Genomic DNA, 22,896 nt, shown 5'->3' with positions numbered 1-22,896 from the left:
TGGAGAGTCTCAAGCCCTAAGCAGCTGGGCTGGATCAGGCCGGCTGCGCGCGACCCAAGCACAAAGGGGCTGGATTGGCTGATCAATGGCCTGGCTGCCTGCCAGGGACCACACCTACAACACCTACTTAACACCTGCGCACAGAGCCCTACAGGGCCTACTAGCTCTCTAGGACAAAGGCAGAACACCCAGCAGAGGGGAGCTGCAGGGCTAGGGGAGACTGCATTCCCTGGAAAGACACAAATCAGTAGGGGGCTGAACTACCCCATAGCAGCTCCCAGAGCTCCTAGCATCTAAGACAGCAAAGAGCAAGAAGGTGGAGTGTGAGTTGCCCCTAATTGGTGCAACTCAAGGACAGCACAACTGGTGAACTAAAGGCCTACTGGGGAGCAGAAGGACCATGAGGAACTGGACTGCAGGCAGAACAACAGTGAAGAGTGTGGCCCAGGAAGGGAGAAAAGTGAAACCAATCCTTGCAACCACCCCATCCTGTTCCACAGACAGGACGACCAGCAGAACTAACCTGACCAGTTTAAACCCAGCAGAAGATTTTTTTTTTTCCCCTTTCCTTCTTTCCCCCTGAATTCCTTCTTCCTTTCTTTTTTTTTTCATTCCTTCTTCCTCCCATCCTTTGCCTTTTTTATGCCTTCTTCCTGCCTTCTTTTATTTATTCCTATGTTTTAATTTTTGTTAAAATTCCTTCTTATCTTGCCTCTGATCTTTCTTTATTCCCTCTTCCTTCCTTCCTTTCCTTTTCTATTTCCTTTTCCCCTCCTTCCCTTCTTTTTTTTCCTCTTTTTTTTCTTCCCCCCTTTCTCTTTTTCCCACAGGTGAGACAATAAAACCTGGAGTGCTGAAAAGACTAGAGTTAGACCGTGTTACACCCATAAACGTCAGCTCAAGACCAGTGAGCACAGGAGATTAAGGAGACAGCACCACTGAATCCCATTGGCATTCTACCATAGAAGTTCATACCATAAACCCAGGGAGTCAGAATAGAGCAATTTAAGAAGCAGAGGCTAACAAGAAGAGTCTCACAAACAATGGGAAGACAAAGAAACAATTCCCAAATGAAAGGAAAGGAAGAAGTCTCAGAAAGAATGCTAACTGAAAAAGAGGCAAGTCAACTATCATATACTGAGTTCAAAGCAATGGTTATCAGGAAGCTCACTGAGCTCTCTGAGCTCAAAGAGAACTACCACAAACTATAGGGAAACTACAATGAACTCAGTGCAAACTATATCAACATGAAAAAGGAAATAGAAACTATCAACAAGAGCCAACAGGAAATGAAGAATACAGTTTCGGAACTGAAGAAGACAGTAGAAGGAATCAAAAGCAGGCTTGATGAAGCAGAAGATCGGATCAGCGAGCTGGAAGACAAAGTAGAAAAAAACAGCCAGAAAGAGCAAGAAAAGGAAAAGAGGCTCAGAAAGAATGAAGAGGCAATAAGGGAAATGCAGGACAACATGAAACGTAACAATATCCGTATAATAGGAATACCAGAAGGAGAAGAAGAAGAGCAAGGGATAGAAAACCTGTTTGAAAAAGTAATGATGGAAAATTTCCCTAATCTGAGGGGAGAAAAAGTCACCCAAAAACAGGAAATACAGAGAGTCCCAAGCAAGAGGAACCCAAAGAGGCCCACTGCAAGACAGATCATAATTAAAGTGGCAAATTTCCAAGACAAAGAGAGGATCTTAAAAGCAGCAAGGGAGAAAAAGGAAGTAACATACAAGGGAGCCCCAATAAGGTTAGCAACTGAATTCTCAATGGAAACGCTCCAAGCCAGAAGAGAATGGCAAAAAATATTCCAAGTAATGAGAAACACAGGCCTGCAACCAAGGCTACTTTACCCAGCAAGGCTCTCAATCAAGATAGAAGGCCAAATAAAGAGTTTCCCAGACAAAAGAAGTCTAAAAGAACACAGCACCATCAAACCAGCTCTGCAAGAGATGCTAAAGGGACTGCTTTAAGGAAAGGAAGGAAAAGAGAAAGACAGAGGAACACAGGTAGGAAAAAAAGTCAATGAATAACTACCTGCCACTAATAACCTTAAACATAAATGGATTAAATGCTCCAATCAAAAGACATAGAATAGCTGAATGGATAAGAAAACATGACCCACACATATGCTGCCTACAAGAGACCCATCTCAGGACAAAAGACTTATACAGACTGAAAGTGAAGGGCTGGAAACAAATTTTCCAAGCAAATGGACAGGAAAAAAAAAAAGCAGGGGTAGCAATACTCATATCAGACAAAATAGACTTCCAAAGAAGGGACGTAAAGAGAGACCCAGAAGGTCACTTCATAATACTCAAAGGAAAAATCCAGCAAGAAGACATAAACATTGTAAATATATATGCACCCAATATAGGAGCACCCAAATACATTAAGAAAATCTTGGGGGACAAAAAGAAAGATATTGACAGCAACACAATTATAGTAGGGGACGTTAACACCCCACTATTAAAAATGGACAGGTCTTCCAAACAAAATATCAACAAGGATATTGTGTCACTTAACAATGCCCTAGAGGAAATGGACTTAACTGATATATAGAGAGCTTTTCATCCCAAAGAAGCAAAATACACATTCTTTTCAAGTGTCCATGGAACTTTTTCAAAGATAGATCACATGATAGGACACAAAGCAAGCCTCAACAAATTCAAGAATATTAAAACCATATCAAGCATTTTCTCTGACCACAAGGGGTTGAAACTAGAAACCAATCCCAAAGGAAAAAACCCAAAACACTCAAAATCATGGAGACTGAATAGCATGCTATTAAAAAATGAATGGGTCAAGAACGAGATTAGGGAAGAAGTCAAAAACTTTCTGGAAACAAATGAAAATGAACTCACAACATTCCAAAACCTATGGGACACAGCAAAGGCAGTCCTGAGAGGGAAGTTCATAGCAATACAGGCCTACCTTAAAAAGAAACAATTCAAACAAACAACCTAACTCTACGCCTATAAGAACTGGAGGAACAACAATAAAGACAGCCCAGAGCAAGCAGAAGGAAGGAAATAACCAAGATGAGAGCAGAACTAAATGACATAGAGACTAAAAGCACAATTCTAAGGATCAATGAATCCAAGAGCTGGTTCTTTCAGAAGATAAACAAAATTGACAAGCCTTTAAGTAGGCTCATCAAGAAAAAGTCAGAGAGGATCCAGATAAACACAACTTGAAATGAAAGAGGAGAGATTACAACTGATACCACAGAAATACAAAGGATTGGAAGAAATTACTACAAAGAACTATATGCCAAGAAATTTGAAAACCTAGGTGAAATGGACACATTTCTAGAAAAATAGAATCTTCCAAAACGGAATGAAGACGAGGCAAAAAACCTGAACAGACCAATAACAGCAGACGAAATTGAAGCAGTCATCAAAAAACTACCAAAACACAAAAGCCCTGGACCAGATGGTTTCACAGGAGAATTCCACAAAGCATTTACGGAAGAGCTAACCCCTATCCTTCACAGACTATTCAAAAAAATCCAAAGGGATGGAAGACTCCCAAACTCTTTTTATGAAGCCAGCATTATCCTAATCCCAAAACCAGATAAAGACACAACGAAGAAAGAAAACTTCAGGCCAATATCGCTGATGAACATGGACGCTAAAATTCTCAACAAAATATTGGCAAACCGCATCCAGCAATACATTAAAAAGATCATCCACCATGACCAAGTGGGATTCATCCCAGGGATGCAAGGATGGCACAATATTCACAAATCAATAAACATAATACATCACATAAACAACAGCAAAGACAAAAATCACATGATCATATCAATAGATGCAGAAAAAGCATTTGATAAGGTACAGCACCCATTTCTGATAAAAACCCTCAGCAAAGTGGGAATAGAGGGAGCATTCCTCAACATCATAAAGGTCATATATGAGAGACCTACAGCCAACATTATACTCAATGGACAAAAACTTAGAGCTTTCCCACTAAGATCAGGAACAAGACAAGGATGCCCTCTCTCACCACTTCTATTCAACATAGTATTGGAAGTCCTAGCCACAGCAATCAGGCAAGAAAAAGAAATAAAAGGCATCCAAATTGCAAAGGAGGAAATGAAACTGTCACTGTTTGCAGATGACATGATAGTATACATCGAAAATCCTATAGACTCCACCAAAAAACTACTCGACCTAATAAATGAATTTGGCAAAACAGCTGGATACAAAGTCAATACTCAGAAATCAAAGGCATTCCTGTACACCAACAACGAATCTGCAGAAACAGAAATCAGGAAAAAAATCCCATTTGATATAGCAACAAGAAAAATAAAGTACCTAGGAGTAAACCTAACCAAGGAGGTAAAAGCCCTGTTCTCAGAAAACTACACAACACTGAAGAAAGAAATTAAGGAAGACACAAACAAATGGAAGCATGTACCATGCTCATGGATTGGAAGAATTAACATCATCAAAATGGGCTTACTACCCAAAGCAATTTATAGATTCAATGCAATCCCTATTAGAGTACCCATGACATATTTCACAGATATAGAATGAACATTTCAGAAATTTATATTGAACCATAAATGACCCTGAATAGCTGCAGCAATTTTGAGAAAGCAGAACCAAGCAGGAGGGATCAGAATACCTGATATCAAACTGTATTACAAGGCCACTGTAATCAAAACAGCCTGGTACTGTCATAAAAACAGGCACATAGACCAATGGAACAGAACAGAGAGCCCAGAAATAAACTCAAGTCTATACGGTCAATTCATATTTGACAAAGGAGGCAGGAACATAAAATGGAGCAAAAGCAGCCTCTTCAACAGATGGTGTTGGGAGATCTGGACAGCTACGTGCAAAAAAATGAAACTCGATCACCAACTTACGCCATACACAAAAATAAACTCAAGATGGATAAAAGAGTTAAATATAAATTGTAACACCATAAAAGTCCTAGAGGAAAACATTGGCAGGAAAATCTCAGACATTCCACGCAGCAACATCCTCACAGACATGTCCCCTAAAGCAAGGGACATAAAGGAAAGAATGAACAAATGGCACCTCATCAAAAGAAAAAGCTTCTGCAAGGCTAAAGAAAATAGCACCAAATTACAAAGAGAACCAACAGTATGGGAAAACATATTTGCCAATGATACCTCAGACAAGGGCCTGATCTCCAAAATATATAAAGAACTCACACGACTGCACTCCAGGAAGACAAACAACCCAATTAAAAAATGGGCAAAGGACTTGAACAGACACTTCTCCAAGGAAGACATACAGAGGGCCCAGAGACATATGAAAAGATGCTCAGCATCACTAGCCATCAGAGACATGCAAATTGAAACCACAATGAGGTACCATCTCACACCAGTCAGAGTGGCCAGCATAAACAAATCCACAAACAAATGTTGGAGAGGATGTGCTGAAAAGGGAACCCTAGGGCACCGTTGGTGGGAATGCAGACTGGTGAGGCCACTGTGGAAAACAGTATGGAATTTCCTTAGAAAACTAAAAATGGAAGTGCCCTTTGACCCAGCAATTCCACTGCTGGGATTATACCCTAAGAACCTTGAAACACTTATACAAAAGAACCTGTGCATCCCAATGTTCATATCAGCACAATTTACAATAGCCAAGTGCTGGAAGCAACCGAAGTGCCCATCAGCAAACGAGTGGATCCAAAAACTATGGTATATTTACACAATGGAATTCTACGCAGCAGAGAGAAAGAAGGAGCTTATACCCTTTGCAACAGCATGGATGAAACTGGAGAGCATTATGCTAAGTGAAATAAGCCAGGCGGTGAGGGACAAATATCATATGATCTCACCTTTAACTGGAACATAATCAACAAAAGAAAAAAGCAAACAAAATACAACCAGAGACATTGAGGTTGGGAACAGTCTAACAGTGGCCAGGGGGGAGTGGGGTGTGGACAGTGGGAAGAGGGGATTGCAGGAACTATTATGAAGGACACATGGACAAAATTGGGGGGGATGGTGGGGGTCGGGGAGGGACGTGGGTTTAGCTGGGGTGGGGGGGAGGGAAGGGGAGAAAAGGCATACAACTGTAATTGAATAACAATAAAAATTGGAAAAAAAAAAGAAAATGCGTTCATTTCACCGTACTAAAAATTCAAATTCTCCATCCATTAGGTTTGGGGAAATTTGTTACACAGCAATAAGTAAATAAGCTACACAAAAGGAGTGTTTTTAGTATCAAAAAAATAATGCAGAGAAAGTGTTCAATATGTTTTTTACCAGAATAAGTATTGAAAAAATTGAATATATTATTTATGGTACTTTCAAAAATTTAGTTTGAGAGGTCAATTTATTAAGTTGTCATCCACTTGTTATTAGGATGGCCAATATACTAAATTAAAAAACAACCCTCCCTTCTTGGAACCAACATTTTACCCTATGAGAGATTAAAGGAACATATTTGTATTCTTTTTTAAAAAAAGATTTTATTTATTTATTTATTTTCAGAGAGATGGGAAGGGCAGGAGAAAGAGAGAGAGAAAAACATCAATGTGTGGTTGCTTCTCACATTCCCCCCACTGGAGAACTGATCTGCAACCCAGCATGTGCTCTGACTGGGAATCGAACTGGCAACCCTTTGGTTCGCAGGCCCATGCTCAATCCACTGAACCATACCAGCCAGGGCAATATTTGTATGCTGGTTACAGGAAAAATTCTATACTAAATTTCACACCACAGCATTTTGGCTCCTTTACCCATCCTCTGAAAGGTGATACAATCAGCTGAAAGACCATCTACAGCCAAAAACCTTCCATTAATTATTCACATTTGTGGTCAGTTGTTTTGAAGTATACATTTTTTTGATTTAGCTTCATCTAAGATACTGGTAACTAGTAGGAAAAGAAAGAAATGGGAAGCTAATTAACACAGTTAAGTCCCTTCTTTGCAAGCAATACAAATAGGTACTTTACAGCAGTAATCTCTTTATTTCCTATGCATCTTACCTGGCACTTCACGAAGTTCTTGATTCTTAGGTTGTAGAAAAATCTTCAGGTTCCTTATGAGATTCATAGCCAAATCAGATTTCCCTGAAACTGAGTAAGGCACAATTGTTTGACCATACTGACTCAAATCCATTTCTCTGATGTGCTCCTCAGAATATAAGTTTTGAGCTGTTAAGAGGTATGTAGTAACAAACAAAATTATTGATATCTGTAGCAACATCAACTTCCAATTGCGCCAACTGAACAGTGCTCTCTTTATAAACATGGAATGAAATTGCTGGCAGAAAAGTGGAAACTAGAAAGAGAAGAGAAACATAGTAGTGCAATTGTTGGTGACTCAAGTAAGATGTTCATATTGGAATCCATTAATATAAATGCTTCAATTTTTTTCAGTGGCAGATATATACATATTATACAAATGTATTTTTGAATTAGACCCAAGAAAATAACAAGATGGCATGAAAAGTTTTATTGGTGTAAGATATTAAGCAAAAGAATTAGAATCTGGTTTCTGACCTAACTATATGGAATATCTTATCATGATTTTATTCACTAATATACTGGTAGACCTTCTGAATAGAAAAACAAAATTGTATTTATTTTTTACCTAACATTAAACCATAATTGTCTTATTTCTCCAATTTAAGAGGATATATACACCATAAAACTTACCCTTTGGTCAGTTTTAATACACAAACTATGATTCATAGTGAAAACAGTGCCCCTAATCTGATGGCCCAGTATCATCTGATCACAAATGTCATAACTCTTGGGTCTTGTGTGACAGTTGAACAAAGGGAAAGTTTATGAGAAAATGAATAAATTTTCAAAGTGATTGTGAAGAATAACAATGGTGAGATTAGGTGTTGCTCTTTATCTAGAACCCGTTTCTCCTGCATCAGGAAATTATATCTAGCTGGGTTTTCTACAGATAAATTCCAAACATCTTTTAAGTTCATATATTAAACAAAGCATACATTTGATACCCAAGGGAAATGTACTGTTTAAATTTTTAGTAAATATGCTCACCCCAGTATTAAATTTAATGGTAGCAATTTCATTCAGTCTTGAAAAAATTGGTGTGTTGTAGTTTCCGGGTGTAATAATATTCTTCTTCATGTCTTGTTTTAGTTTTTGGCCCTTCAATGAAGAGGACTGGATAGGCAGAATATCCATTTGGGAATTTGCCAGCTTACCAACCCTATATACAAACAGGTACACAAAAAGCACAAAACATTTCATTTTGACTATAGTCTCATTCTATTTTATTTGGGTAAGGTCAAACAAGGTTCCAAATTTGGAAGACTCTTTGATCTTTCTCACCCGTTGTTAGTTGTATTGTTTGCAGGCAGCATGATAACAGTGGTTCCCCATAAACCAGTCAGAGGACTAATAGCAATTCTTGGCAAAGTTTCAACAGTTCTGGGGAACTGTTTTATCATGAGAAAAAAAAATGTGTAATATATTCTTTGTTCCACTAAGCTCTTGCATTAAGTTAAAGGACTTATGTTTAATCAAACATAATAACTCTGCCCTGGCTGGTGTGGCTCAAGTGGCTTTAGTGCCAGCCTGTGAACCAAGGGGTTGCTGTTTCAATTCCCAATCTGGGCTATGGGCCAGGCCCCCATTAGGGGGAGAACGAGAGTAACCACACATTGTTGTTTCTTTCCCTTTCACTCTCCTTCCCTTCCCCCTCTCTAAAAATAAATTTTAAAAATCTTAAAAATAAGATAATAACTCGAGGGTTAAAATGTTCTTTAAAAAAATGGGGACATTGGCTAGTAGTTTTCTTTTTTAAGTCCTTACTACTGCCTAGGTCTGACACTGTGTCTTTTTGTATACATACTTGAGAAAAATATACAGATACACAATGAATAATCTGAGCAGAAAAATGCTAAGTATTAACAGAATAATAGAAAAAAAATATCACAGTATGCTGAGAGACAGGAAAGATTAATTACACTAAAGTGGTAAAACACTTGACAGAAAATACAAGATTTAAAAGGTGTATTTTTTCTAAGCCCAAGAACTATAAAAATCACCTAAATTTCCTGTAGGGTAAATAGAGTCAGTCTGGCTCCCTTACCCAGATGTCTGGGGAACTAAAATAAACTGTGTCCTCATAGCCTTGAGACTGGGTCCAATAAGCAGTTCCCATACCCTTGAGTAGGCTCACATGCACAGAATCTTGCTGTATTATACAATATTTTGGCTCTCTGCCAGCTTTGTGTGCATTTAGTATATAAAGGAACTCCCTGTTGTGCACCACATAGCAACACAGCAACACGTGGCTGGTGGCAAGTGTGGATTACCCACCCTTGAATAACAGGATGCCAGACCTTCTGACAGCTCCATGACTTGAGTGAACCTGTCTGACCTTCAAAGGCTGCAACACAATTGGCATAGTCACCAGGATTTGTGGCAGAACGGTATGGAGCTGGCACCACCGGAGATCACTGGAATGTAGCATTTGGTGACCAGGCTCCTGGTAGCTTTGCCTCCTACCTCAGGATTGACCTGATGTCAGTGGCATACCGACATGATAGAGAAGGCCCTGCAGGTAGTAGGGAAGACCCTGGAAAAGCCAAGTGCCTTCACAGCCATGGGGGCTAAGGGCTGGGTGTTTCTTTCAGCTTTATGAGCTGAGACAGAGACTGTGCTTCACAATACAGAGAAGGTACATGAACTCTGAAGCAGAGAGGAAGCCTTGGAAGCAAGAATCGGTGCCCTAGAGGAAGATCTCTGAGTGGCAGAGCAGCATGATCCCCATCCCCAGTGCAGTGAATGATCTGGAAGAAGAGAAGGGGAGTTGTTGCTTCCATACCCTCTTCCCCTCTCATGCCCTGCACAGATGGAATAAAGTTTCAGAGAGCAACTGGGCCAGAGAACTGTGGCCTGGGCTGGGTGCTCTGGTGGTGGTGGCACAGCACCTGGATCTGGCAATGTGCCCTTGGTACACTGCTGCTGCTAACCAGGATATTTATTGGACTTCCAGACAAGATGGAGCCATAGATAGATACACTTTGCCTCCACACACAACCAAAAGAAGGTAAAACATAAATTTAAAAATAAAAAATAACCATAACTGCTAGAAAATTGAACTGTATGGAAATCCAACAACCAAGGAGTTAAAGAAGAAACATTCATTCAGACTGGTAGGTGGGGTGGAGACGGGCAGCAAGGTGGCAGTTGGCAGACCAGGCAGTTTCACATATGTGCAGATAAACTGGGAGGAACAACTGGGGAGCCAGACAGGCCACGCACCATAGGGCTCCAGTGTGAGAAAAGAAAGACTCAAAACCTCTGCCAGTAAAAATCTGTGGGGGCTGTGATGGTGGGAGAATCTCCTAGTCTCACAGCAGATTTCACTGGAGAGACCAACAGGGTCCTAGAATGTACGCAAACCGACCCTCCTGTGAATCAGCATCAGAAGGGCCCAATTTGCACGTGGGTAGTGGGGAATTGACAGAAAGCTGGTGAGAGCTGAGCAAGCAACATTGTTTTCATTCACACCCCTCCCCCACATACAGCACCACAAAGCAGCCACATGGATTGCCCTGCTGTGGTGAATACCTAACCCTCTGCCCCTTACAATGTAACAGGCACTCCAAGACAAAAAATATAGCCTGAATGAAAGAACAGATCAAAGCTCCAAAAATAGAACTGAACGGTGAAGAGATAGCCAACCTATCAGATGCAGAGTTCAAACACTGGTAATCAGCATGCTCACAGAAATGGTTGAGTATGGTCAAAAATGGAAAAAGTGAAGGATATGCAAAGTGAAATAAAGAAAAACATACAGCGAACCAACAGTGAAGGGAAAGAAACCAGGACTCAAATCAATAATTTGGAGCTGAAAGAAGAAATAAACATTCAACTGGAACAGAATGAAGAAACAAGAATTTTAAAAAATGAGGAGAAGCTTAGGAACTTCCAGGACAACTTTAAAAAGTCCAACACCCAACTCATAGGGGTGCCAGAAGAGGAGAGGAAGAGAAAGAAATTGAAAACTTATTTGAAAACATAAAGGAGAACTTCCCTAATCTGTCAAAGAAAATAGACTTCCAGGAAGTCCAGGAAACTCAGAGAGTCCTAAAGAAGTTGGACCCAAGGAACCACACACCAGGTTACATTTATATTACCCAGGATTATACTTAAGGACAGAATCTTAAAAGCAGCAAGAGAAAAGGAGATGGTTACCTCCAAAGGAGTTCCCATAAGACTATCAGCTGATTTCTCAAAAGAAATCTTGCAGGCAATAAGGTACTGGCAAGAAGTATTCAAAGTCATGAAAGTCAAGGACCTACATCCAAGATTACTCTACCCAGCAAAGCTATCATTTAGAATGGGAGAGCAAGTGAAGTGCTTCCTAGATAAGGTCAAGTTAAAGAAGTTCATCATCACCAAGTCCTTATTATATGAAATGATAAATGGACTTATCTAAGAAAAAGAAGATGATCAAAAATATAAACAGTAAAATGACAACAAACTCATAATTATCAACAATTTAACCTAAAACAAAAACAAAAACAAACTAAACAACTAGAACAGGAACAGAATCACAGAAATGGAGATCACATGGAGGGTCATCAGCAAGGAGGGGATGGGGGTTGAGTGGGGGAAAAGGTAAAAGGAATAAGAAGCATAAATGATAGGTACAAAATAGACAGGGGGAGGTTAAGAATAGTATAGGAAATGGAAAAGCCAAAGAATTTATATGTACAACCCATGGACATGAACTTAGGTGTGGGAATGTGGGTGGAAGGGGAGGTAAGGGGAAGAAAGGGTAAAAATAATGGGGCAACTATAATAGCATATTCAATAAAATATATATTAAAAAACAAAACAAAAAATGGGCAAAGGACTTGAACAAATATTTCCCCAAGGAGGACATACAGAGTGCCCAGAGACATATGAAATGATTCTCAGCATCATTAGCCATCAGAGAGATGCAAATTCAAAACCACAATGAGATACTACTTTACAATGGTCTGAATGACCATGATATACAAATCAACAAACAACAAGTCTTGGCAAGGTTGTGGAGAAAGGGAAACCCTAGTACACTGTTGGTAGGAATACAGACTGGTGCAGCCACTGTGAGACACAGTATGGAATTTCCTCAGAAAGCTAAAAATGGAATTGCCTTTTGACCCTGCAATTCCACTGCTAGGATTTACCCTAAGACTCCTGAAACACCAATTCTAAAAAATCTATGCACCCCAATTTTCACACCAGCACAATTTACAATAGCCAAGTGTTGGAAGCAACCAAAGTGCCCATTAGTGAATGAGTGGATCAAAAATGTATCATATATTTACACAATGGAATACTGCACAGCAGATAGAAAGATGGAGCTCCTACCCTTCGTGACAGCAGGGATGGAACTGGAGAGCACTATGTTAAGTATTATAAGCCAGGCATTGAAAGATATATACCATATGATCTCACCTATAAGTGGAACCTAGTCAACAAAACAAAAAAGGTAGCAAAATATAACCGGAGACATTGGAATAAAGAACAAACTGAGAGTAAGAAGTGGGGAGTATGGAGGGGATAATGGGGAAAAGAAGGGGAAGGGTCTTCAAGGAACATGTATAAAGGACCCATGGGCAAAGACAACAGATGTGATAGGATTGAGCGTGGGAGGTGGGGGTATTTTGGGGAGGTGAGAGTGATGGGGAAAAAAGGGGGAACTGTAGTTGAACACAATAAAACAAATTTTAAAAAAGTAAAATTAATTTTTAAAAATTAAAAAATTTCTAATCTTCATATCAGGTACAATTCTGTTGATTGTTCACTTTGTTCTTTGGAAGATCATCTATGTGTCCCAGTTGGGTGCACAAGCAAGTGGGTTCATCTCCTACCTCCCTTGCCACCATCTTCTGCTCTCTTCATATCCCTCCTGATTTTTATCCACTGCATGTTGGTGTGGGACCACCCATACTGTGTCTTGCATCTGTGCCCCTCCTACCCTTCTGAATGAATGTAACTTCTTCAATTCTTTGGTTGTCAGACTTCAATACAGGTCAGTGTTCTGAAAATTCTGGGTGACAGTTGTTTTGTAGTTTAGTTATAATTTTTTGCTGTGATTGTGCTAGGAGGTGAGCAATGTTTACCCATGCCTCCATTTTGTCTGGAATTCTAAAAACATTCTTGAGTATCTATTATGTGACAGACATTGTTTGAGGTCCCAAGTATAGTCAGTGAATGAAACAGATAAGGTCCCTGCCATTATGGAGGTTGATCTAATTGTGATAGCAAAGTATTGATAACTTTCTTACTATAATTTTGCTCTCCATGTAGTTTCCCTAGAGACAGACAAGAGAACACTTGACTGAATAGCCAATAGGCCATTTCTTATTATAAATTATTCTTATAATTTATTTATCATAAGTTAATAAAGTGGACTCTAAATTTATATACTTTGGTCTCTTGTGAACTTAATTCTGTGAATAAATCACTCCAAGTTAACTTTGATACACTGACAATATTTAAATCCCTGAGACTGAGAAAACAAAGCATAGACCTAACTCTGTCACAATCTTTTCTTTTTGTGTGTGTGTATGTGTGTACACATTTAGTTTTTAAAAATATATTTATTGATTATGTTATTACAGTTGTCCCATTTCCCCCCCTTCACTCCACTCCATCCTGCTCACCCCCTCCCTCCCACATTCCCCCCTTATAGTTCATGTCCATGGGCCATACATATAAGTTGTTTGGCTTCTACATTTCCTATATTATTCTTACCCTCCCCCTGTCTATTTTCTACCTACCATTTATGCTACTTATTCTCTGTACCTTTCCCCTCTCTCTCCCCCTCCAACTCGCCCGTTGATAGCCCTCCACGTGATCTCCATTTCTGTGGTTCTGTTCCTGTTCTAGTTGTTTGCTTTTGTTTTTGTTTTAGGTGTAGATGTTAATAACTGTGAGTTTGCTGTCATTTTTTCTGTTCATATTTTTTTCTTCTTTTTCTTAGACAAATCCCTTTAACATTTCATATAATGAGGGCTTGGTGATGATGAACTCCTTTAACTTGACCTTATCTGAGAAGCACTTTATCTGCCCTTCCATTCTAAATGATAGCTTTGCTGGATACAGCCCCTTCTTGCCTCTAAGGTCTCTTTTGAGAAATCAGCTGACAGTCTTATGGGAACTCCTTTGTAGGTAACTGTGTCCTTTTCTCTTGCTGCTTCTAAGACTCTCTCCTTCTCTTTAATCTCGGGTGATGTAATTATGATGTGCCTTGGTGTGTTCCTCCTTGGGTCCAGCTTCTTTGGGACTCTCTGAGCTTCCTGGACTTCCTGGAAGTCTATTTCCTTTGCCAGACTGGGGAAGTTCTCCTTCATTATTTGTTCAAATAAGTTTTCAATTTTTTGTTCTTCCTCTTCTCCTTCTGGCACCCCTATAATTCGGACATTGGAACACTTAAAGATGTCCTGGAGGTTCCTAAGCCTCTCCTCATTTTTTTGAATTCTTGTTTTTTCATTCTTTTCTGGTTGGATATTTTCTTTCTTCCTTCTGGTCCACACCATTGATTTGAGTCCCAGTTTCCTTCACCTCACTGTTGGTTCCCTGTACATTTTCCTTTGTTTCTCTTAGCATAGCCTTCACTTTTTCATCTACTTTGTGACCAAATTCAACCAATTATGTGAGCTTCCTGATTACCAGTGTTTTGAACTGTGCATCTGATAGGTTGGCTATGTCTTTGTCACTTAGTTGTATTTTTCTGGAGCTTTGATCTGTTCTTTCATTTGGGCTTTTTTTTTTTTTTTTTTTTTTTTTTTTTTTTTTGTCTTGGCGTGCCTGTACATAAAGGGGCAGAGCCTTAGGTGTTCACTGGGGCGAGGTAATGCTGGTCACTGTCTGTGATGCTGTGCGTGGGGGGAGGGGCCAGGAGGGAGCAATGGCGCTTGCTCCACTCTCTGCTGGATATCAGTCACTCCCTTCACTACCCACAATGAAATTGGGCCCCTCTGGTGCTGATTCCCGAGTGGGTGGGTTTGTGCACACCCTAGGCCCCTGTGGGTCTCTCCAATGAACTCTCCTGTGAGGCTGGGAGTTTCTCCTGCTGCCACCTCAAGCCCCACGGGTATTTTCAGTCAGAGGTTTGAGGCTTTATTTCTCCGCACTGGAGCCTTGGGTTGCATGGTCTGTTTTGCTCTCCTGCCGTTCTTCCTGGTTTATCTATGTGCGAATGTGGGGCCTCAGGGTCTGCCAGGCACCACCTTGTGAGGTCTGCTAGCTGCAGCGTGGCCTGCCCTGTTCCACAACCCACCACCTCACTAGGTCCACCAGCTGCCACCTTGCCGCGATCCTCTCTGCTCTGGCTGCCAGTCTCCACCCCTCCTACCAGTCTGGATGAATGTTTCTTCTTTATCTCTGTGGTGGTCGGACTTCCATATAGTTTGATTTTCTGTCAGTTTTTGGTAATTTATGTTTTTAAATTTTTGTTGTCTTTTGGTTGTGCGAGGAGGCGCAGTGTGTCTACCTATGCCTCCATCTTGGCCAGGAGCTCCACACATTTAGTTTTATTGTAACAAAGCAACTTGTACACTTTTAATGTTTAAAACTGAGCAGCATCTTTCCTTTCCAGTGAAGCAAAAAGAAAATTTAAAAATAAACAGGAACAAAATTACAATAGAGAAATGTCAATTCCAAGTAAGATCCTGCAAGGTTCTGCTGATTCTCCCATTGAGTGGTACGGATCAAGTCATCATTAGGAGAGAATTTTATTTTAAAAGTGTCATCTTAAATTGCAAGGATGTCCATTAACATCATGATTAAACATGCCAAAGGAGAAGTCATGTTGTCCAAATGCCCACTTAACCCCCCCAAACATCTTAAACCCACCCTTTGCTGACCTTCTATAACCTCATTTTTCTTAAAGTTTTTCTTTTCTTTTTTTAAACAAGAGAAAGTAGACAGATACATGTTGGTAAATGCTAACTGTCCATATTCACATAGAGACACAGTGTAATCTCTGAGCCCAATATACAGAGAAAGGAGGAAAAAAGCTAGAATTCTATGCACAACTACACAGGGGCCTAGCAACCTCCAGCTTCCAGCAGAGCTAAGGAGGCAGAAGATTTTTCTTTTTTCCCACCGAGCATGGTGGTGTTGATTCCATAAAATTTTTGTCAAGATAGGAAGGGATAAAAATGAATTTGGCACAGAAAGGGGCAGAGATTCTTTTCCCACTGTATTCTGCTCAAGATACATCCCCCCCAAATAAGGTGAGAACCCTGGTGTAAAGGAGAGAAAAGAGACCTCAAAAACAGGGAGACTGAGCACAGAGGAAAAAAAAAGACTGCAACTTGCTCCCAGGGACTGGAGAAAATTAAAAAAGGTTGGAATACATCAGTGTTCCATTAGTCATCTTCTCCTTTATCTTCCTCTCCTTCCTCCCCCTCATCATCTTCTTCAGCTTCATCCTCATCCCCTTCTTCATCAATATCTTCCAACCCTTCTTCCTCTTCATCATCTTCTTCTTCTTCTTCTCCTTCTCCTTCTCCTTCTTCTTCTTCTTCTCCTTCTTCGTCATCCGTATCAGGGAGCAAGTAGTACTGTAATAGATTTGGCCAAATATCATCTTTTTTTAAAATTTTTATTGTTATTCAATTACAGTTGTATGCCCTTTCTGACTTCTCCTATCTCATCTACACCTGCATCAGAATGGTCAGTAAACCAGGTAAAAAAGCTCTCTGGTTCCTCATGCTGCCTCTTCCTGCTGGCTTTATTCTGTGTTTGACTTGAACATTTCATCAAATCCTTTCCAGATTTCCATTTGATTTCAGTGGACTTTAAAGATGGATCGCTACTCTCATTCAGATGAAATTCTTTGGAGAGAAATTTATTTTTGAAGTAAGGATTTTCATCAAAATAAAAATCTATTCTGTAACCTGATTTAATATCTTCAAATTTTGTCATTTCAACTCTTGTCAAATAATGCAGTGCCTCCTCATCCTCTTCCTCCACTTGTGGATGGCTGACAAATATTGTTACCCCAAAATTTGGGATTTTGGCGATCAATTCTGACCTCTTCTGAAAAAACAGTTGGCGGAGTTTGTTATATTTCTGTTCTACTTTCAAAATCTCCTCACTGTCTTCCACAGTGGCCTCACCAGTCTGCATTCCCACCAACAATGTACTAAGGTTTCCTTTTCTCCACATCCTCTCCAACAATTGTTTGTTGATTTGTTTATGTTGGCCACTCTGACCCGTGTGAGATGGCACCTCATTGTGGTTTTAATTTGCATACGGAATTTCCTCAGACCACTAAAAATGGAACTGCCCTTTGACCCAGCAATTCCGCTGCTGAGATTATACCCTAAGAGCCCTGAAACACCAATCCAAAAGAACCTATGCAACCCAATGTTCACAGCAGCACAATTTACAATAGCCAAGTACTGGAAGCAACCTAAGTGCCCATCAGCAAATGAGTGGATCAAAAACTATGGTACATTTACACAATGGAATTCTACACAGCAGAGAGAAAGAAGGAGGTCATACCCTTTGCAACAGCATGGGTGGAACTGGAGAGCGTTATGCTAAGGGAAATAAGCCAGGCGGTGAGAGACAAACAACATATGATCTCATCTTTAGCTGGAACATAATCAACAAAAGAAAAAAGCAAACAAAATATAACCAGAGACATTGAAATTAAGAACAATGTAACAATAGCCAGAGGGTAGGGGGGAAGGGATAGTGGGGAGAGGGGTTTACAGGAGCTACTATAAAGGACACATGGATAAAATCAAGGGGGAGGGTGGAGGTGGGGGAGGGAGGTGGGTTTGGCTGGGGTGGGGTGGAGGGATGGGGAGAAAATGCAGACAACTGTAATTGAAAAACAATAAAAATTAAAAAAAAAACCCTCAAACCAAAATCTCCTTGCTGGCTTGTTCATTAAGTCTGTCTATTTCATTTTGTACTTCATCAATATGTTCAATTGCCTCTTGCTGTTCTTTTTTTTTAATTTTTAATTTTTTATTGTTATTCAATTACAGTTGTGTGCCTTCTCTCCCCATCCCTCCACCCACCCCAGCTGAACCCACCTCCCTCCCCCACCTCCACCCTCCCCCTTGGTTTTGTCCATGTGTCCTTTATAGTAGTTCCTGTAATCCCCTCTTCCCACTGTCCCCTCCCCCTGGCTATTGTTAGATTGTTCTTAACTTCAGTGTCTCTGGTTATATTTTGTTTGCTTTTTTCTTCTATTGATGCGGAGAAAAGGGAACCCTAGTGCACTGTTGGTGGGAATACAGACTGGTGAGGCCACTGTGGAAAACAATATGGAATTTCCTCAGAAAACTAAAAATGGAACTGCCTTTTGATCCAGCAATTCCGCTGCTGGGATTATACCCTAAGAACCCTGAAACACCAATCCAAAAGAACCTGTGCACCCCAATGTTCATAGCAGCACAATTTACAATAGCCATGTACTGGAAGCAACCTAAGTGCCCATCAGCAAACGAGTGAGTTCTTTATATATTTTGGAGATCAGGCCCTTGTATGAGGTATTGTTAGCAAATATGTTTTCCCATACTGTTGGTTCTTTTTGTAATTTGGTGCTGTTTTCTTTAGCCATGCAGAAGCTTTTTATTTTGATGAGGTCCCATTTGTTTATTCTTTCCTTTAGGTTCCTTGCTTTAGGGGACATGTCTGTGAGGATGTTGCTGCGTGCTTTTTCTGAGGTCTCATCTGCCCTTTGTGGTTGGAATTGAGCTCGTTTTTACTGACTATGGCAGCCAGACTGATGTGGTGGTTCTCTGTGGTCTGAGGGGGGAGAATGGAGGGGGAAAGAAGAGATGGGAAGGAGAAGGGGGCAGGCAGAGGCTTCCTTCATGCCACATGCATGGGTGCTGGCTGGGTCCGGCCTCCATCTCCTGGCACCCTCTCTGTCTCCCTGTCACAATCTTTCCAGAAAAGGACATTTTGTGAAACTTTTGACAACTAAACATCACTTTGCTTATGACAACCTGAAATATTACCTAGGCAATTTCATTTTGAATTTTTTCACATTGTAAGAAATATTAAACAAATTACGTAAAAATTAAATAAGTTATGGAAACATGGTGAAGTCAAAATTTTAAAGTCATTTATAGTAAAGACTCCGAGTTAGAACTATAACCTTTCCCATGATGACACCAATGTTATTTTTTCTCTTGAATAACTTTTGAACCCTCTACCATAAAAAAAACATACATCAAGGCCCAACCTTCAAATCTTTACACATTGTCAGCTGAATATACAGAAATACAATAGCAGAGATATTAACATATTTTAAAAATCCATAGCTGTAATTACTTTATTCCTGTGCAAATAGGGTGGGGTTTGCCCTGAAGTTGATGTGGAATTTTTTTTTTAATTACTATTACTCACTTAAGGAAGACTTCTTCCATGGTAGTTTTTGAAGCATCGAAGCTGGCAATATGTAGCTCTCTTTTTTTCTGATTCAGATGATTAAACAGAGTTTTAAACCTGGAGAAGAGGGAAAAAAAAAAAAAAAAGAAAGTACTAGCATTAGTTTAGGTACATATTATTTTCTAGTAAATACAAATTTAAATATATATATACAATAGAATTCTAATCAGCCATAAGAAGAGATGAAATATCATATCTGCAACAAAATGGATGGATCTTTTTTTTATCCTCACCCAAAGACGTATTTTCATTGCTTTTAGAGATGGAGGAAGGGAGAGAGAGATATGAGACAAAAACATTGATTGGTTGCCATCCACATGTGACTAGATGGGGGATCTTATGTGCCTTGATCAGAGATACACACCCAGACTGAGGACAAACCCACAACCCAGGCATGTCCCCTGACTAGGAATCAAACCTGAAACCCTTTGGTTATGGGATGATGATCCAACAAATGAGCCACACTGGCCAGGCCTACACGGATGGATCTTGATAATATCATGCTAATCAAAGTAAGTCAGACAAAAAACATTTTAAGAACCACTATGATTTTACTCATGTGTGAAATATAAAGTGGAAAACAACAAAGGAACAAGCAAGATAAATAAGCATAAACTCATAGACACAGACAACAGTAAGGTGGTTACCAGAGGGAAGAGGAGTGGGGGTGTAGTAAAGGATAAAGGGGGTCAAATATATGGTGACAAAAGATTTGACTTTGGATGGTGGGCACACAATGCAATACACAGATGATGTATCATAGAATTGTACACATGAAATCTATATAATACTATTAAACTATGTCACCCCAATAAATTTAATAAAAATATGAGCATTTACATGTTTTCTGCATTAATATTAATTTTATTCCTAATTGCATTCTGCTCTATTGTTTTTATTCAATTGTACACTTTACTTTTTAAAAAATTTATTGTTGTTCAGTTACAGTTGTCCTATCTTTTTCCCCATTGCTCACTCCTACTCCATCACCTCCACTCCCAAAACTCCTCCCCATTGTCTGTGCCCATGAGTCCTCTGTTTGTGTTCCTTTACTTGCCCCTTCCCCTACTTTCCCTTGTTTTCCCACTCCCACTCCCCTCTGTTTTCTAAAATTATTTTACTGTGACAATATATATGAAATATTAAATTTGCTAATTAAATCTTCTAGGTGTATAATTGAAGCAGCATGGTTGGCTGTACAACTATCACCACCAACAACTTCCAGAACTTTTTTATGATCCCAAGCTAATACTCTATACTTATTAGTTTGATCTACAAAATATATAAAAACTCATATGACTCCATTCCAGGAAGACAAACAACCCAATTAAAAAATGGGCAAAGGACTTGAACAGACACTTCTCCAAGGAGGACATACAGAGGGCTCAGAGACATATGAAAAGATGCTCAGTATCAGTAGCCATAGAGAGATGCAAATTAAAACCACAATGAGATACCACTTCACATCAATGAGAATGGCCATCATAAACAAAGCAACAAACAAGTGCTGGCAAGGTTGTGGAGAAAAGGGAACCCTAGGACACTGTTGGTGGGAATGCAGACTCATGCGGCCACTGTGGAAAACAGTATGGAACTTCCTCAGAAACTAAAAATGGAACTACCTTTTGACCTAGCAATCCCACTGCTGGGATTATATCCTAAGAATCCTGAAACACCAATTAAACAGAACCTATGCACCCCAATGTACATAGCAGCACAGTTTAAAAATAGCTAAGGGTTGGAAGCAACCTAAGTGTCAATCAGTAAATGAGTTGATCAAAAAGCTATCTATTGTACATTTACACAGTGGAATATTACACAGAAGAAAGAAAGGAGCTCCTACCCTCCATGACAGCATGGATGGAATTGGAGAGCATTATGCTAAGTGAAATAAGCCAGGTGGTGAAATACAAATACCATGTGATCTCACCTACAAGAGGAACCTGAACCAAACATATGAGTGAGCAAAATAATACTGGAGACATTGAAATAAAGAAGAAACTGACAGTACCCAGAGGGGAGAGGGGAAAAGGGAGAGGGAGAATGGGGGGAAATAGGGGAAGGGTCAAGTCAAGGAACATGTATAAAGGACACATGGACAAAGCCAAAGGAGGGAGGATTGAGGGAGGGAGGTGGGGTGGGTGCGGCAGGGGGAAGTGATGGGGGGGGGGAATGGAGACAACTGTACTTGAACAACAGTAAAAAAAAAAACCTCTATACTCATTAAATAATAATTTTTTATTCCACCCTTCTCTCAACTTCACTTTTACTTTCTGTCCCTATGAATTTGCCTATTCTATGTGCCTCATTTAAGTTAGGGTCATACAATATTTGTTTTTTTGTATCTGACTTACTTCATTTAACATAATCCTTTCCAGGTTCATCCATTTTGTAGCATGTTTCAGAGTTTTATTCCTTTTTAGGATGAATAATACTCATTGTATGGATATATGTGTTGCTTACCCATTCATTCAATGGACACTTGGGTTGTTTCTACCTTTTGGATTTTGTGAAAAATGTTGCTATGAACATTTGGGTACAAATATATGTTTAAATTTCTGCTTTCTGTTACTTTGGGTATCTATCTGAAAGTGGAATTGCTGGATCACATGGTAATTCTGTTTAACCATTTGAGGCAATGCCATACTGTTTTCCACAACAGACATAGCATTTTACATTTCCAATAACAATGAATGAATTTCTCTATATTCTTACCAACATTTGTTATTTTGTGTTTTTGATTTGCTTTTCCCTAATGAGTAGTAATGTTGAACATCTCTTAATGTGCTTATTGGCAGTCTGTACATCTTCATTGTAGAAATGTCTGTTCAAGCCTTTACTCATTTTCAAATTAGGTTTTTTTTTAGATGAATTTTCAATATTGTTTTGTCCCATAATAATTTCTGGGTAGTCATTGGAAAAATGTTTAGTAGATTATTCTTCACTGTAATGCTTATTGTGAAAGAGGAAACGAGATATTTACCTTAGCCAATTTCTCTACACTGTGACATGATCTTTAATATAAATTCCTTTATTCTTCTAAAAATTATCAATTAATTTCTCTAAGTGTTAAGGACTATGGCTAGTCAATAAAATTTAGTCACTAGTGATTCCTACATCAAATGGAAAAGAATTCTCAAAGCACAGGAGGTATAAATTATTAAATAACAGAAAATGGACTTAGTGAAGTAGTAGTTGGGCACTGAAGAGATTTAATAACATAGGGTAATTGCCTGAAGTTTTGCTAATTGTGGTGCAGTTATATCCTGCATTCCAAAAATAGTTTTACCAGGAAAAGTAACATTGTTTTAGGTTGAAAAGATCTCCAGAAAGCTATCCACTTAAATACACACCCCATTCCCAATGAGGGACTATCAAGTCTATATATGACTACCCTCAGAGATGGTGGATTCAAAACTCTGTCTTCTAGCTCTGAGTGGGGTGGCTCAGTTGCTTGGAGCATTGTCCAATAAACTGAAAGTTCATGGGTTT

The 22,896-nt window shown here is 39.5% G+C and overlaps 2 protein-coding genes across 2 annotated transcripts in view; both read right to left on the bottom strand.

Annotated features, from left to right (window-relative positions):
- Nucleotides 1–22,896, bottom strand: part of LOC112304812 (phospholipid-transporting ATPase ABCA3-like) — a 328,364-nt gene that overhangs the window by 137,592 nt on the left and 167,876 nt on the right. Inside the window, exons 18-20 of the mRNA XM_053925911.1 lie at nucleotides 19,363–19,461; nucleotides 8,011–8,182; nucleotides 6,982–7,276 (exon numbers count right to left, since the gene is read on the bottom strand). Of these exons, the coding sequence (XP_053781886.1) occupies nucleotides 6,982–7,276; nucleotides 8,011–8,182; nucleotides 19,363–19,461 (566 nt within the window). The remainder of the gene's footprint in view (nucleotides 1–6,981; nucleotides 7,277–8,010; nucleotides 8,183–19,362; nucleotides 19,462–22,896) is intronic.
- On the bottom strand, nucleotides 16,288–17,951 carry LOC112304691 (protein SET-like; the record flags this gene model as incomplete). The annotated part of the gene is made up of 3 exons (XM_053915162.2): nucleotides 16,288–16,576; nucleotides 16,620–17,103; nucleotides 17,883–17,951. Coding segments are annotated over 3 exons (774 nt in total), but the record flags the coding sequence as incomplete, so codon positions are not given.

Source organism: Desmodus rotundus, chromosome 1 (assembly GCF_022682495.2).
Source record: "Desmodus rotundus isolate HL8 chromosome 1, HLdesRot8A.1, whole genome shotgun sequence".
NCBI classification, from domain to species: domain Eukaryota; kingdom Metazoa; phylum Chordata; class Mammalia; order Chiroptera; family Phyllostomidae; genus Desmodus; species Desmodus rotundus.
The sequence above is the reverse complement of the archived record's forward strand: the minus strand, read 5'-3'. Positions and strand labels throughout refer to the sequence as shown.